The sequence below is a fragment of the Rhea pennata genome, chromosome Z, assembly GCF_028389875.1.
Source record: "Rhea pennata isolate bPtePen1 chromosome Z, bPtePen1.pri, whole genome shotgun sequence".
Taxonomy (NCBI): domain Eukaryota; kingdom Metazoa; phylum Chordata; class Aves; order Rheiformes; family Rheidae; genus Rhea; species Rhea pennata.
Window position 1 is genome coordinate 82,187,253 of NC_084702.1, and position 17,362 is coordinate 82,204,614.

Here is a 17,362-nt window from a genome sequence, read left to right on the forward strand (position 1 = left end):
ACGTGATGTAAATTCGGTGTAATTACCTGTGTTTTGAAGCAGAATAATTATACCAGATTATCAGAATTTTATTCTGGAATGGAATATCTACCTGGGAATTTATACCAGTCTGACAATAGTATTGTTATGTATAGCCATGCCAGAAATTGAAAAATGTTGTCTCAATGCTGTTCTTCTTACAGTACCAAAAGGATGCTAATCTTAAGAGAACGAATAGAAAGAAATGAACTCTGTCCTAAAAAATGAAGTCTACAACAGTATATAATACCATTTGAGGTAAGAAACCTTAGGAAGGGTTTACAGAAGATAAAGGTTTGTAGTCACAGCAATGCAAATTCCATTGGTAGGTGCAAATTTATGTGTTGATTTCTTTTCCTGTTTCCTTAAATAATAGACTTGCTGCTGAAAGAAGCTTGCTTTGAGTAGTTGCTTGAACAAGAACAGGTGGGATTTGGAGGTGAAAGTTAGGAAGTTGAACTTAGTACAGCAGAAAAGTGGGGAGCCAGTAAAGACAGTTAAAGTATTACCAGACTTGTGATTGAGGAATAGAGATTTCGACGGGCAGGAGTATGAGTTTCTAGGAGGAAAGAGTGGTCAGTTTTTTGAAAGCAAATGATGAAATAAAGGAGTAAAAATTGAGCATGCAAGGCCATGCTTAGGATCAAGAAAAGGTTGTTAGAAACCTCTAGGCATAGAGAAGGTTCATTGGCAAAATGCTGGAAAGAAAGGATTATCTGTTGTTACTGGGTCTGGAGAACTTGAAGCTGATCTTATACCTGACAGATGAAATCAGACTTTTGAGCTACCAGTTTGGAGCTATAACCTGTCTGGGAGTTGCCAGACCATTCTGTTCTCTTGTCTTCAGTCAGCTGTTGCGCTTCTTAGAGTCTGAGTACTTTACTGATTGCTTTACATCAAAAAGTGCCTTTTAATTTCAACAGCAATTTATAAGCGACTTGGTCTTTCTTGTGGGAATAATGTGCCCCATCTGCAGCAGTTTTAAAGCCCAAGCTACAAGATGAATCATATTTGAAAAGATAGGAAAAACATTTTCTTCTGTGGCTTTTTTTCTTTCCCCTTGATAGAGTCTGTGAAAGGGTCGTTTTGTTTGTTTTTTTTTTCTCATATGGCTAGAGTCCTTCTGCCTGGAACCAGTACACATACAGGGCCTGAGGAGGAGTGACAAAAATTTCCTTTACTAAAACAAAACAGTATTCCATTAATTGTTCAGAAGCAAGTAGCTGCTTCTAAGCACTGATGTTTCTTCAGTTGCTACTTAATGTCAGTACGTATTTGAGCCTTCTTCTCATCTAAGCAAACAATCTATGTAAGAAGGTAGTATTTCAAAATGGTCTCTGGAATCTCTGTTAATAGGGAGGCGCTTCTGGATGTACTCTGTTTTGCAGACTTTATTCCATCTTTCTGAATGTCAGCCTTTTAAAACTTTTGAATACATCCTTAGACTTTCCATCTAACAGCCACGGTATGAAGGCCCCGAAAGATTTAAAAGGGATTTTCATGGGTATAGCAAAACTATTTTTCATGGATATAGCAAAAAATTCTTGTCCTGCTTGCTTCTTCCAATGTCACTAGAGAGTTCTCTGGAACTGGTTCCTGTTTTGACATAATTATCCAAGTGAATAATTCACTGGAATGTATTATCAGATGAACTGGAGTAAAAAGGGCAACTAGGAAAATAAGGCAGTGGAACAATAAAGTGCTATCTTCTTTGGCTGAAACCGGCTCATCCTCTTCATGCTCTTTATAGGAAGCACTCACTTCAGGAGATGTGTTTCCAAAGAAAGAAAAATGTAGAACTTTGAACAGAAAAACAGCAATCTTAATTTCTCTTTCAGAATTTATTTCAGACCTTACATTTTAATAAGATACTGATATGCATGTAAAGGTGAACTTTATCCCCAAAGAGATGAATAGAAATCCTTAATTATATCCATAGACATTTCAGAATCCACTATGGTGAGTCTGTAAGATTCACTGTTAGATTTACCAGAAGTCCTATCAGCCACCATCAAGAAGAACAACCCAGAAGTGTTGTTCTTCACATTGCTTGGTTCTCTAGCTGTATAGTTTCTATTGGTCATATCCAGGATTTTTTCTTTTTTTTTTCTTCCTACTGTCATTGAGTAATCAGTAAGCAAAATAATATCTGAATTTTTAAAGAAACTGTTTTTTTTCAACTTTTTTAAAGTATTTCAAGCATCCTGAAAGATGTAATCTTAAGACAAAAATGATAGCTATTCCCAGGACATTTTTTCAGTAAACATGAGTAAACAGCCAGACAGAGAAAAAGGAAATGGAGCTAATCCACAGGAAATAAGAGGTGTCGTATAAAGTGAGACTATGTTGTCTGAAAAATGAAATAATACTTTGGACAGGTGAATTCAATAAATATAAGAACTGATTCTCCATATTAGTATCCTCCAAATTAGAGATGTTTAATTTATGGTCAAGTCCAGGCAGTATGCTTCATAATACATGCTTCAAGTTAGCAGTACCCCATTCTGAGGTGAGTTTGGTTTCTTCTATGTAGAAAAAGCAGCAGTCTTTAGTTTCTTAACTAAAAATTAAAAAATAACATTTCATAAAAAGATGTTTGAAGAGATGGAATTTTTACTGCTTGTTTCATAAATTTTCTTTGTTTATTCTGAGGAATGTTACACACATTGCAAACTATCTCAGAATAATTCTGAAGATAATCTTCCCTTGTTAAGTGCACTTAAAAGCCGTTAACAATAAAATGTACCCATTTTAATGGCAGTCCTCTGATACTAGGTTTTTCACAGCTGTGTTTGTCTCTTTGGAAACAACAATTTTTGCTTTCAGCAGTTCTGAAAGCAGTTCTCAAGTTCCAGTTTCTGGAAATTCACAATTTCCTAGTGAACCAGGAAGTTGCCTCATTTCCTTTTTTGAACTACTTACAGGCTTCGCGTTGGCCCACAGAAGGAATAGCTAGCACCGTGTCTGGCAGCCAAGGCTCTGGTTGATTTTAATCTTCGATGAAAGGTGGAGTTCTGTCTCCAAGGGTTATTGAATGGTATCTGGAGAAAAAAGGGAGGAATATGGTTTCCGAGTCCTGGCAGATGCGGTGGAAACAGAGTTTATATACTGAATCTAAAAGATAGTCTAGAAAAGAGAAAAAGAGTTGAATAAAATACCCAGGCTGCAACTTTGTGTACTTTTTTGACAAGACTGGCCACTTCTTAGTCTCTTCTTGTTTAACTTGGATTATTTTAGAAGTTTGAAGAAGTTCCTCATAAGGGGAGTAGTATTCCTGGGTGCCCCATGTAAGAGAAACCATTCCACTCTCACACTGTGCTAGAGCATGGGAGTTGTTCTATGTACAGCTTGACGATGGCCAGTGTGCACTCTATGAAGAAATTTGTGCTCTTACCTCAAATTGCAGACTTCTCGATTCTTTTAAGCTATTTTTCTACTGTGGAATTAGCATTAACTGAGTTACTTGGTAAAGCACAAATGTATCTTCTCTGTTATGCAGAGTTGCAGTCCTAAAGATTTAGGTGAAGTACTATGTAAGTGGCCTTTACTTAATTCATTGCTGTTGATGAGTGTAACACACTAATATATGTAATTGGAGGAAGTGTTAGACTGGGAGTATTTTATAGTTCTTCTAGAATGTGTATAATAACTGTAGACTCCTGTTGGCAGACTTAAAGTTGAAGTGCAGTTAGCGTATTGATTTGTGAAAAACTCTGTCAATTAAGGTTTTGTTTGTGTGGTTTTATGTGGATTTGATATAGATTGGTCTCTAGAATCTTTTCCATTTAATTTTTAGAAGAATTTCCTGTGTAACATTCATATTATGTATGTGATTTTTCTTATTATTTGTAAACATTTAAATTTCCAAGGATGTTAACTAATAACTTGTAACTCAGCAGACAGTCTTTGCACAGTAATTTAGAAGTATAGTATTGAAATTGTAATTCGAAGTGAGCTGTTACTGAAATATCCACAGTGTTTTTCCCTAATCTAGGTAGCAACTTACTTCAATACTGGATTGTTCCGGTGCCTGGGTTATGTTACCAGGGGTTCTGGTTATCTGTGTTGTAAATAAAACGTAGCTGGGGCATAAAAGGGACGTTTTGGACATTTATCTTTAAGATTGTTTTCCTTGTAGTGTATTCAGTATATTTCCCTATTTCACATTCTATGTATGATAAGCTGTGCATCCACATGGAAATGAGGGATAAAAATCAGTCTGTTAGTTTTAGATAATCCTGCATCCTTGACTGTTTTGCTAGACTGTCTCCAAAGCCAGTAATGCTTTGATCTTTGATATTCATTGTAGCTTAATGTTTTACTTGCAACCCTTTCTTCCCCCTTTTCAAACCAGCAAAATGTCTTTTCTTACCTTTGTCACTGTGTTTGAGCAGAGCTCTTATTATAGTGTCTTTACAAGACTAAAAAGCAGGAGGACCAAACAGCAGGCCTGTGCGTTTCCAGAGCTGTACGAAGGATAGGCTCCTTGTGAACGGGCGCGCCGCCTTCGTGTGGCAGTGCTCTCCTCGGCAGGTTATTCCCAGTAGGTAACTGCGTTCAGGGTAACCAGTGTACTGCCATGCCACTCTGGGTTAGGTGTAAACTACAGTTGCTGATTACGCTGTGATACAGAGATATCTAAGCCAGTTTTAAATGAACTAGTTTGTGTCCCAGTAACAGAATTATGACTGTACATTTGGGCTCCCTATCATGTTTTGTAGGCAGTTAAAAGAAGACGTTCTGTAAAGAGTTTCAGTTCTTTCTCTCTTTTTGCTAATACCATTCCTGCTGTAAGGCAAGTGATTATTACAGTTTTTAATCCATAGATTATGTAAAGATCTTTGCATTTCAGAAATGTTGACCTGTTTCTTTTCGTCTTAGATGGGTAACTTAATAGCTTTTAAGGCCAGAAGGGACCTTTATGTTTAGCTATTCTGACTTTCTGCAAAACTTGAGCCAAATAATCTCACTCAGTAACTTCTGTATCAAACCTGTATGTTCTGTTGAAGCTTCATGAAAGAAATCATGACTAAATGTAAAAATGTAAATAGATAAAAATTTATGCCAGTATAGACTTCTTTTTTGTCTTTTCCCATGTACTTTTTTCTTCTCTGTTCTACGGTGTTCAATTTGTAAAAGCTTTTGAGACTGAATCTGAAAATGTATTACTTACTACATCAAAGATGGAATTATAAGAGCTCAGATTCACATAGTTGCAGCTCATTCTCAAGGGAGTTAAGGGAGCAGAATGGCAGGTGAACTTCTGAAATTATTTATCTGTTAAGCAATAATCTGAGATCTGAGCCTGAAAGTACACCATTCAGTGGATAACATTCACAATCATTCAGTGATTAATCATATTCGTGGGAAAATACTTCCAGCTTTACCAGTAATAAATTCAAATGCAGCATTTCAGTTAAACATGTGAAAAAGGTGGATTTCATCATCTGGGCTTTAGTAAACCAAATGTAATAGGGGTTATCATCATAGTGACTTCAGAAACATTTTTTTGACAGAATACTTGCCCTTTTTTCCTTCTTGATATCAGTTGGGCTTTCAGCATTTCTAAGTGACACAAAATCCCAAGTTATGTTGCCAAGGCTATAGATAAACATCTTCATCTGAGCTAGATGCTTTTTACAAGACTTTTTAAGAAAGAAGGAGAAATAGGCAGTTGTAATGTGCAATTCGACATATTCTGAAGTAGATTTCTAAAATAGGCCACATGAAAGCCTGTTTCTTTCACACTTCTTTAAAGAGAGCTTGTGGTGAATGGAGATGCAGCTAGCCATATGATAGATGCGTAAAGTTAAGTGAGGGTTGTCTTTTGTAATACAAATACTTCCTAAATCATTGACCATTTGAAGAAAAACACCTAACTAAACTGATAGCCAAACTGTATCAGTGTGCACTGGTGTTTTGTGCTTTATATAAGAAATCTGTAGTAAACGCGTAGCTGCATACTGGTTTAGATTTTTTCCACGTGATTTTGATTTATCTCATTTTAGAACTCAGTCTGTTAGTTTTTTTCCTGAAATAGTAAAGAGAGTGGTTTCAAGTGAAAGAAAAACAAAGTGGTTTTAATGTAGCAAAATGGAAACACAATTGTAGCCATTGCTGCTGTTTGAACAGCCTAAATTTAGCCTGGAATCTGGACAGGGAAGGTGCATAATCTTCCTTTTTTTGTTGTTTTATTTCTGTTTACTTTGATACTGCTTGGATAAGCATCTGTTCACTCTTACCAAATTCGTGAGTTTGATCTAAATATTAATGCATCTGTTTTACTGGTCAGGGATAATGTGTGTGAGAGGGATATTTGAAATGGGACACAAGAACATCCTAAATCACTGCTTCATAAGATTCCATTTTCACCCTCATGGCCCATTTCCTTTCTGCACGCACTATGTATTTGTGGTATAAGCTCTTGGATCAAACAAATAGTTTCTTAAAACTACCCACTGGGATCTTTCAGGAGGCAGTAAATGAAATGAACCATCAGGTCGTGTGTTGCCTTCCACTGACAGCCTTTGTTAGCTACAGTATTAAATGCCACTCATCTGGGTGAACAGAGAATCAACAGCAGCCGTCATTCCGTAGCCAGCTAGCATCATCAAAAAATAAAGCATCGTGACCTTGCATTTACTGTTCTTTCCCTGCCCATATGCTGTAAACTCGGTTGAGAAAGAATGGTGAGCTGTGGCCTTTACAGAATGGCGCTTGCTCCTGAAACAAAACGCTTCTGAGGAAATTTACCAGCCTGATGAAATATTCTCAGCATCTTACCAATAACCTGTATGAGTGATTAATACCATACATTTTAAAGTATAGTTTAGCTGAAGATCTTGGGACATATCACCAATACTGGAAAGTTCTTTTTTCCATTGTTGTTGTGAACTTATAAATAGTGTCCTCTATTTTTGATAGCTGGAGATTTTTTTATACTGTGATGGGTGACTGCAAAGTTGAAAAGATAAAGTTTAGTCAAAAAATGAGCCTTTATATCATTAGCAAAATGAGTTTTATATGAGGATATAGGCATATAACCTTACACAGAAAAATTCTGTCTGGAACATTCATTTTATGTAAACTAAATTGGCAGGCATGGTCAAGAGACAGATGAAAAAATCTTCAGCTATGCGTATGTGTTGATCCTGGCCATTTCTGCGTATCTTTTGAGGTCTTGATTCTTGTTGGTGGTACGTTTATTATGTTCACAAAGCTCTCATTTTTTTTTTTATGTTTTTTTGAATTTCTGATAGTATTTCTGTCTTACTGGTAGTGTGGGTCCAGAAGTGAATTAATAATCTTAACATGTCTAAACAACAGTGATACTGCCTGTCTTTGTTCTAGTGACATGTCATATTTATTAGAATATAGATTAGAATTTTGTAATTATGGCCCTCTCTCAGGAACCTGAAATCCTTCAGGCAGAGGGTAGAATAAAATCTAGGTCTCTAGCATTGTGGGTAAGTGTGCTCATCATCATGCTTTGGTATAAGAAGATGGCAGCTGCCATGTTACGTGGTGAACACAATGGGTTGGGTTCTACTTATACTAATCCATAGGATTGTATTTCTGTTGACAAGTATGTTCCAACAGACCTTTTGCCATGGGATATGTTGTAGTAGCTTCTCTATTACCTGAACTAATTTTTGGAGCTTGGAGAGCACTGTCACAGATAGTCACACTGGTTCTCTGATGGCTCGTCCTATGATAAGTGATACTGGAGAAAAAACATGGAGCTATATAGTAGGAATGTTTTTCAGTCCTTCAGTACTGATACAAAAACAGGAAAGCAGACAGCATGTTCCCTAAATGGGTAATTTCTAACAATAAAATTTAACTGTTTAAATACCTTTTCACACTGAACACTGACTTAGGTCTTAAAAATTCTGAACAGTCAGAATACATTAAAATCAGCTCTGTTGCAACAGTACAAATCATATCTGTGCATGTTTATGAAAGAGAATTGAAAACTGTCTATTTGGGCTGTCTCTAACTGATTTTTTTTTAGATCCCTACAAGTGATTCACCTGGATTCAGCAGCACACCTTTGCATGCTATTGAAGTGTCTGTTGAAAAGGCAAACCTCATAGTGGGATTTATAAACTAAAAGTATGCTCATGGTTAGTTTTCCTTTTCACATGGCGTTGGTAAGGTTTAAGTTTGAGTTACATATTTGGGGTTGGAATTGGATTGAGGAAGAGCAAATGATAGAGGCCAGTGGAAGATGAAAAGAGTAAGATGTGGAAAATGTTATCTGTGAGGAAAAACCAAGAGTTTGGTGTTGCCTAACCTAAAAAAAAAAGAAGACTGAATGCTCTTGGCTTAAAGTGCTGTTGCAAAGAGGACAGGTAAGAGCAACATATCATTCATTCAGCTAGCACCAGGAAAGATTCAAATTATGCAACAAAGAACACAGACAGAAATTGTGAAGGACTGGAATAAATTATATTGGAGGTTGTAGAGTCTATTATGGGAGGTTTTCAAAAACAGATGAGACATCTGTCAGGAATAATGTAGATACAACCTGTGAAAGCTGGTAGATACTATAGCTCTTGCTGTAGTGATTTGACTGTATACTGGCACTTGAACTGCTATTCTGTAATGTATGTTTCTGAAAGTGTTACTTTAGAATTGAAAAGTGCACTAACACCTTTTTGCATAAGTTTATGTTGTATGAAAGTAAGGTATTAGAGCTTTAAATACCTGAGGTGATGACTTTCTGCTTATTTTACAGATTTGCTTACGATCAAATACATGACCATGGGGGATATGAAGACCCCAGACTTTGATGACCTTCTTGCAGCCTTTGACATACCAGATATGGTAGATCCAAAAGCAGCTATTGAGTCTGGACATGATGATCATGAGAGCCACATAAAACAAAATGCTCATGCAGATGAAGATTCTCATGCACCATCATCATCTGATGTTGGTGTGAGTGTTATTGTGAAAAATGTACGTACTATTGATTCTTCTGAAGGAATGGACAAGGATAGCCACCATTCCACAGGCAATGGCTTGCATAATGGTTTTCTAACATCAGCTCTTGATAGCTACAGTAAAGATGAAGGGAAGTGTCTTAAAGACGATGGGTCAGCTTCTGAGACTACCCTGAAAGACTCAGCTTTCAACCAGTTTAGCCCAATCTCAAGTGCTGAAGAATTTGATGATGATGAAAAAATTGAGGTAGACGACCCTCCGGATAAAGAAGAGATGCGAGGAAATTTTAGAGCAAATGTTTTGACAGGATCTGTATCTCAGCAGGAATATGAGAAACTAAAGACACTTGGCGGAGAGAACTTGATTAAATCTGGAATCCCAGTTTCAAGTAATATAGATAAAAATAAAGTTGGTAAAAGAGAGACGGAGACAAACTCTGTGAATTTAAGTGTCTATGAGCCTTTTAAACCTCGAAAGGTAGAGGAAAAATCGCTGAAAGACAGTTCTGAGAAGCTACTTGAAAACAGGGTACTTGATGGAAAACTGAGTGCTGAAAAAAGTGAAACAAATCTTGCTAGCATTTCACAGTCCAAAGCAAAGTCATCAGCAAAGCTTTCTTCATGCATTGCTGCAATTGCAGCATTGAGTGCTAAAAAGGCAGCTACAGATACCAGTAAGGATTTACAGTCTAATTCTGGAGAATCTTCTCCATTACCAAAAGACATGAATGAAAGTCCCCGGGCTATTGAAAAATCACCTGAATCTCAGAATCTCATTGATGGTGCTAAAAAACCATCTGTCAAACAGCCTGATAGTCCCAGGAGTGTATCAAGTGAAAACAGTAGCAAAGGATCTCCATCTTCTCCTGCAGGGTCAACACCAGCAATTCCTAAAGTTCGTATAAAAACCATCAAGACTTCTTCTGGGGAGATCAAGAGAACTATTACTAGAGTGTTACCAGAAGTTGATTTGGACTCTGGTAAAAAGCTAGAGCAGACTGCTTCTATGGTAACTTCCATGACATCTCTCCTGTCCTCACCAACTTCTGCTGCTGTTCTTTCCTCCCCTCCGAGAGCTCCTCTCCAGTCTGCAGTTGTCACCAATGCAGTTGCATCTGCAGAACTTGCACCAAAACAGGTCACTATCAAACCTGTGGCTACTGCCTTTCTCCCAGTTTCAGCGGTTAAAACAGCAGGATCACAAGTTATTAATTTGAAGCTTGCTAACAATACTACAGTGAAAGCCACTGTAATATCAGCTGCTTCAGTGCAGAGTGCCAGTAGCGCCATTATAAAAGCTGCCAATGCTATACAGCAGCAGACTGTTGTGGTGCCAGCATCAAGCCTTGCCAGTGCTAAACTTGTGCCAAAGACAGTCCATCTTGCCAACCTTAATCTTCTGCCTCAAGGTGCTCAAACCACCTCTGAACTCCGCCAAGTGCTAACAAAACCTCAGCAACAAATAAAGCAGGCAATAATTTCTGCAGCAGCCACTCAGCCTTCTAAAAAAGTGTCTCGAGTCCAGGTGGTATCGTCTCTACAGAGTTCTGTAGTGGAAGCGTTCAATAAGGTGCTGAGTAGCGTCAATCCTGTCCCAGTTTACATCCCGAACCTCAGTCCCCCTGCCAATGCTGGCATAACATTGCCAACACGAGGTTACAAGTGTTTGGAGTGTGGCGACTCATTTGCTCTCGAGAAGAGCCTGACCCAGCATTATGACAGGAGGAGTGTACGAATTGAAGTGACGTGTAATCATTGTACAAAGAATCTAGTTTTCTACAATAAGTGCAGTCTTCTTTCCCATGCTCGTGGACACAAGGAAAAAGGAGTTGTAATGCAGTGTTCCCACTTGATTTTAAAACCAGTCCCAGCAGATCAAATGATAGCATCTCCTTCGAGCAATACTGCTACATCCTCTATGCTTCAAAGCCCCGTGGGAGTTGGCACACATACTGTAACAAAGATACAGTCTGGCATAACTGGGACAGTAATATCAGCCCCAGCAAGTACACCCATCATTCCAGCTATGCCGCTAGATGAAGATCCTTCGAAACTTTGTAGACATAGTCTAAAGTGTTTGGAGTGTAATGAAGTTTTCCAAGATGAGACATCTCTTGCTACACATTTCCAGCAGGCTGCAGACACAAGTGGACAAGTAGAGTATCATATGTTTAAATTCCAATGTTTCGTCTATAAGCCTAGGGGACTTCGGATGTTTTTACTTTCATATAGATGTTAATTGTCTGAACCTCCATGATTAAAAATATAAACTAAAATCACAAAAAGTCTTGCAAACACTTACATAGTTAATGTCAATATTTTTTAAATTAAAGTTTTCTTAGAATTTTTTTAGGCCCTAAAGTCTAAAATTTACACTGATGCATATTCTTAATTAAGATTGAACATCAGCTCTTAGAGATGAACTTTATAATATTTAAATGGTCTCTACTAAGAATTTTTAATGATTTGTTCTGTGCTTTGGAATTTAAATACGCAGTGGAATCCACTTAATTGGCACCCTCATTAACTGCACACGTAATTAATCTGAATGATAGTTTTAGGTGATACTTGAAGTGATTTTGACTTCACTTTTCATTATTTTTATATAGGACCATAAATGAGCTAGACAGTTCTGTTGTAGCCACAGGAACTCCAGGCAATGAATAAATGGCACACAGATTCTGTTGAAAGGATATGTATGCTGTTTTCTTCAGGTCTTTCTTAAATAGAAGTAAAAAGTAGTGTTCACTAGCATGCATTTCTTGCTGTGTGACCATTTGTTTATTTGTTTTGGTTTTCTCTTCTACTTAAAATTGCTTATGAGTTCACTTACTTCAATAAAGAATTTTAGAATCATTTGTATGTTGCTTAATCTGAAAGAAACACGTCTTTCAATAAAAATGAATATTAATCAATGTGCGATGTATTTTATAATCTTATAAGAGTTAAGATCATTAATTAAATGGTATACTTGGACTTCCACTGGGGCGTGCCAATTAAAAGGGATTCTAGTGTATTTCAAAGCATGGGGTTGAGCTAGATGTTGGAGCTCCTTGCTCTGTGGGAAGCTGAAAGCCTGCCAACATGCTCAGACAGGTCAGGAGAGGAATGTCCCGGGAATATCCTTGGAAATGTCATAGCGGCGAGCAGGATAAAAAGTTTAGGAGGAAACCCTAGTAATAGAATGGTAATAGAAGTGCAGATGGTTTCCTGTCAGGATCTCTTTACTAAACTTCAGACTTACTGTGGAGCCTTGAAGCAGGCACACTGTGCCCACCACCTCAGATAGCAATGTGGGCAAAGACCTTTGAAAGTGGAAATGATCTTGACGGTGTGCGGTACGTAACTCTGCCTCGGCTCCTGCTTCACTGACTGGCTAGCAGATCTAGGCTGAAGTAGCCTGGATTCACAGTGAAATGCCGTGTGAGTGAATTGCTGTTCGTAAAATTCTGTAGATACACCTACATAAAGACAGTTTAAGCTTTATGTCAGAAAAGTTGGTACAATATATTCCATCCTTAGATCCCGCTGCAGTTTTAAACCATTTCTGATGACTGAGCATGAATATATTCTGCACAAGTTGCTTAATACTCAGTAACTGTTTTTTAGCAAACTCCTATCCTGGTGTGTGTTAGGGTTTTTTTTTTTTTTTGTTGTTGTTGTTGTTTTTTGGTTGTTTTTTTCCATAATAGGTCTGTAATTTTCATTTGTGTTACGATAAGATCCAGTTGTCCATGTGAAAACCTTGTCATGCTTGGTACTATAAAAACAGGTGACTAAAAAGGCAGTCTGTAAGCAGGGAGTTCACAGGACAGAGCAAGTGAATGAGAGAGATAAATGCAGTGAGAATAGGCTGGGAGGACGAAGCAAGGACAAAATGAACAAAATGGAACAGAGAAGCACGAAGATAAAAAGTGCTGTAGTAGCTTTTTGGGGAGTGGGGAGAATTGTTGGTGACCCTCTTCAGTGTGGATAGGTAAACTAGCCCGGTTTGCAGTAACACCTTTTGCCATTTCCTCCTGCCACTTCATGGTGCTTCTTCCTGTTGCTGCTGGTTTTGCTCTGTATGCATGTCCCTTTAGATACTCTTTGCTCTGGTGACTTACTGTGGGAAAGGAGTGGAGAACTTTGTGGACTATCAAAATGTAGCAGCAAGTAGGTAGAAAGATAAGTATTGGATACACCTAGCCTGTTGTTTAAAGGAGGAAAGTTTATGAATGTACAGAAAAAGGTCTGCATTGCCTACTAACTACCAATGTGTTTTTATCTCTTATTGGATGTTTACTATCTTTTAAGAGTTGAGGTGTCCACAAAGCCTTAACATCCACTTATTGGGCCATAGATTTCCAGATTAAAACAAAACAACAACAACAAAGTTTCTGCAAAGCACTGGAGGAAAAGAAGCAACTTTCATGTTGATTCATTTTAAAAGAACACTTCTAATAAATACAATTTTAAATGTTCTGAAACTCCTGTGTTGCGATATCCTTTTCAAAACAAATTAATTTTTTGCTTCATCCTTTTCATATGTCAAGAATCAGTTTCCACATCTGTGCTGCTGTTTTTTATGTTATGTTACCTACTGTAGTGTTACAGCTATACCAAAGTGCCCGTTGCAGAAGCAATTTAACTGAGCATTTGCTTTAGTGAGAACAATACATCCTGCTTTCCTGCCATGCTATTGTTTCGTCCTATCATCAGTCAGCATAAGCATTGCTATGAGAATAGTGTTGTGGAAGAAAGACTCTGAATAGGCACTTAATTAATAAACATTTTGATATTTTTTCCTGATATGTTACCTCTCCACTTGAAAGAGAAATACTTTATTTGACTTCTCTTGTCCTTCTTAGTGCTTTACACTGGCTTTTTGTTCTAAAACTGTCAATATTTTGGGAGGAGGAGACAGGAAGGTTGGATAAAATTGATGACTTTATTTGGGGAGAAAGAAAGAAAAAGATTTTTTTTTATTTTGCAGACAAATAATAGAAAATATAATAAGTATTATTTGCAGATTACCATTCTTCCTACTGCCCACTGAATTGTTCTTGAAATGGCAATTGCATGCATTTCATTATGTCTAAGTAATAAGTAGCTATTACTTCTTTCTTCTTTTTAAGCTCTTGTTGTAAAGATAGAATATTGCCTTTAAAATAAACACCAGTAAAAATAGCCCTAACAGTTAAAAGATGTTTCCTATAAAATTGTTACCTTTCTATAATGTCTGCCATAAAAATAATGATAACAAATCCTCAAATACTGCAAAATAGTTTTACTTCTGTTAATAGTTTATCAAAAGGACTGGGGCCACTCAGTGATAGGCTTCGTAGGAGGAAAAAAAGCAGTAAGCCTGGGATAATTAATGTTAGTCTTATTTATAAATACTAGTGTATAGTTCTCATGGAATCTACATAGCTCATTTCCCTTCATACTCATAGGTCTTGAATATCTTTGTTTTCTACCTCCACTATTTTTTTTCTTCTAACCCTCTTTTTTCTGGCACTTTGACTTTGGATGCAGGAAGGTGATGATTTTCACACACACTGTTTTATTTTGGTATGGGTTGGAATGAGAGAACTGGAAGTTAATGCCACATTAAGCCCAAAATGGTAAGCAAAAGTGCTGAATTTTAGGATTTCACAGTAGATTTGTTCATGTTCTACTGTAATCAGTTACAAATAAACATTTTACTGTACTTGTCAAAGTAGCAAACCTGTGACCTTAACAAATAGCATTATTTCATTTTGTGTCAGTCTGAGTTACTACCATTGTAGATGGATCTTGCAGACTGCTTGTTGCAACTTCAAAACTTGAGTTAAACTTGGTTAGGGTTGGAATGGTGTTTGGCCTTTTTGTGGCATAGCATCCAGGTTTTCCTTTGTAGTGCTGGAGACAAAGATACTTTGGAAAGACTATGAAAAACTCATATATTTGTGTTACTAGAATAAGAAGTTTTGTTTTGTCACTTTCTTATGTGATCAAAGAACACTCCAGATTCTCTAGTATTGTATTACAGCTTATTAATTTGTAGGTGGCAAAAGATAAATTATGGCAACGGTACTGAAGCCAAAGAAATGTGATAAGCACATTTTAAATGGAGTTAAGGTTAGTCAGGCTTTTGCCCTTAAGCCTGTGCTGAACACAGAGTTAATACCCCAAAACAGGGTCTGTTCAGTGTTGAAAGTCATAAATGAATGGTTCAGGCCGTAGCTGTTTGGTCAATTAAGGATAAATACTTGCCATTTCAAAGTGAATATGTGTATGTGTGTGAGCGCAATCTCGGACTTGGACTGGGTCCCAAAGGTTCTCATCGGGGTGATAGTTCAAAATCCCCACAGATCATTACCCTCCCGCAAAGCCTTCCACAAGGGTAGTGGGTGCGTTCAATGCTATCTGCTAGTCTTTTAAGTTGGTTGTAGTGCTAATACTGAATCTGAGTGATGATAGATTTTCTTTGCTTAACTTCTCTATTTTCATGTTATGTATTTTACCATCTTGCTATTGTGAGGACATTTGAGGAGTATGTTTGGATGGGGGCTGTGTTCAAACACATCAGGCCGTTGTGATCACAAAGGAAACATTAAAAGTGAACTGTATAAAAACACACTTTTCGCTTCAGTATGTGTGAATTTCTGCTTGAAATTATTCAGGGTTTTTTGAGAGTATTTGCATACAGCCTCAGAAAAGCTTTTAGATCAAGATATTTTGAAGGAAAAAAAGCGTACAGATCCTAATACAAAAACACACTAGTTCTTAGAATATCAGCAATATTGTCAAATTGCCAAGCTGTTTAAGAATTCATTTTAGATCTTTATTAAACAGTGTTCTATTTGTAAGAAAATTATCCTTTTTTATGATGACTAGTAAAACTTTTTTCTTTTTGCTTTTGGAGTCAATATCTGTCTCCTGTTGAGCAAATGGGAACAGATTAATTTTTGTAGACGTGTACTGGCGTAGTTGCCAGCATTGGTAAGCCAGACTCCTTTGAAATCTGTTTGTGACACTACTGTTTCTTTGAGAACAGTAGTTTTGATTCTGGTATTATATGCTTTGAATCTTACTGCTTTTCAAAAGAGATTTAAAGGGGTAGCCTAAATTGGAAGGAGGAGGCAACTTTTCATGAAGTACCCGTCTTTACGAAAGAAGCCGTTTTATCACAAGAAAAAGCATTATATCCTAATTATTTATTTCAGTTTTTCTTTCTGTGTAGGTCAGTAAATGATTTATAATACAGCTCTGGAGATTTTGTTCTGTTTTGTGTTCTGACAAAATGTACGTCTCGCTACACGTGCAAGACTCTTAAGGATAACATTTCTAAATATATGCAAGTCTCATGTTCAGAAATTTCCATGTCATGAAGGAGCCTTAGTTTTTAAATGTTTGTAAGTCACTGAAGAGGTTCATAAGTCCAAACCAAAAGCAATAATAATGATTTTTAAAGGCTTAAATTATTTTCAGCCAGTGACATTTCTCATTGGAAATGAACTCCTCTAAGTTTATTAAAAAATAATAAGAAAAGCTGAAAAACAACAAAATTCTAGACAATCTTGATTTACTGTTTAGGGCCTATAAGATTTACTGGTTGATTTTTATCTTAGGTGCAGATTTAGGGCTTACCACTCTTGTCCTAGATTACTCTTTTAATACTACGTTTTTCTTTGTAATTTGTTTCCCATATGGAAATAATAATAAAAAACCCTTCAGTAGAATATAAGTATGAAATGAAGTTGAGTTAAAGACCTATTCTGCAAAGACTTGTGTGTGTGCTTGACTTTTAGACTGACTGTTTCCATTAATGAAGCAGCTTCCATGATCAAAGTTAAACAGAAGCATAGCTCCATACAGGATGTCAACTATCTGCTTAGAGATCTTAGAGATGCATTACCATAAATGAAACATTTTCTGGAACAGTTTACAGGTACTCTTTGTCTGTTTGTGCCCTCCAGTGATGGAAAGCAACTGTGAGCTGAACTGAAGCCTGTGTTTACAGCTGGGTTGCATCATTTGCATTTCATCCCAAGAATGGCACAAAGCACCCTAAGAATTTCTGTGTGTCTGATTTGGCAAATGATCAACAATTGTATAAGATTTTTTTTTACTATTTTTGTGTAACAAAATATTAGAAAAGAATAGTTTAGGAAGTAACTTAACGCACTTTGGAAGAAAAATTTCGTAATTGTTTTATCTATTTATAGTTTTTATTTAAATGTACAATGTTTTGATGTGTTCTTCTTGCCTGAGAAATATATTATCTATGCACTTGCTGCCTGATAATACACTAATTTACTGGTTTTATGAATATTATCATCAGAATTCATCAGGGGCAAGGATCAAAGAAACTAAATATAATGTACTTGGTGTTTTTTTTTCCTTACGGTACACTGAGTTAAAACCACATGGTT

General features: G+C 36.8%; 1 protein-coding gene across 10 annotated transcripts in view; it reads left to right on the forward strand.

Annotated features, from left to right (window-relative positions):
• The window catches only part of ZNF532 (zinc finger protein 532), a 57,036-nt gene that overhangs the window by 8,576 nt on the left and 31,098 nt on the right, over positions 1 to 17,362 (forward strand). For 6 of the 10 annotated variants that reach the window (XM_062599175.1, XM_062599180.1, XM_062599181.1 and 3 more), the window contains 2 exons: positions 183 to 276; positions 8,759 to 11,118. In XM_062599175.1, coding sequence (XP_062455159.1) covers positions 8,779 to 11,118 — 2,340 coding nt within the window. In that variant the 5' untranslated portion in view covers positions 183 to 276; positions 8,759 to 8,778. Of the gene's footprint in view, positions 1 to 182; positions 277 to 8,032; positions 8,145 to 8,758; positions 11,119 to 17,362 lie in introns of all 10 variants that reach the window. The other 4 variants (XM_062599178.1, XM_062599179.1, XM_062599182.1 and 1 more) reach the window with 2 other exon arrangements.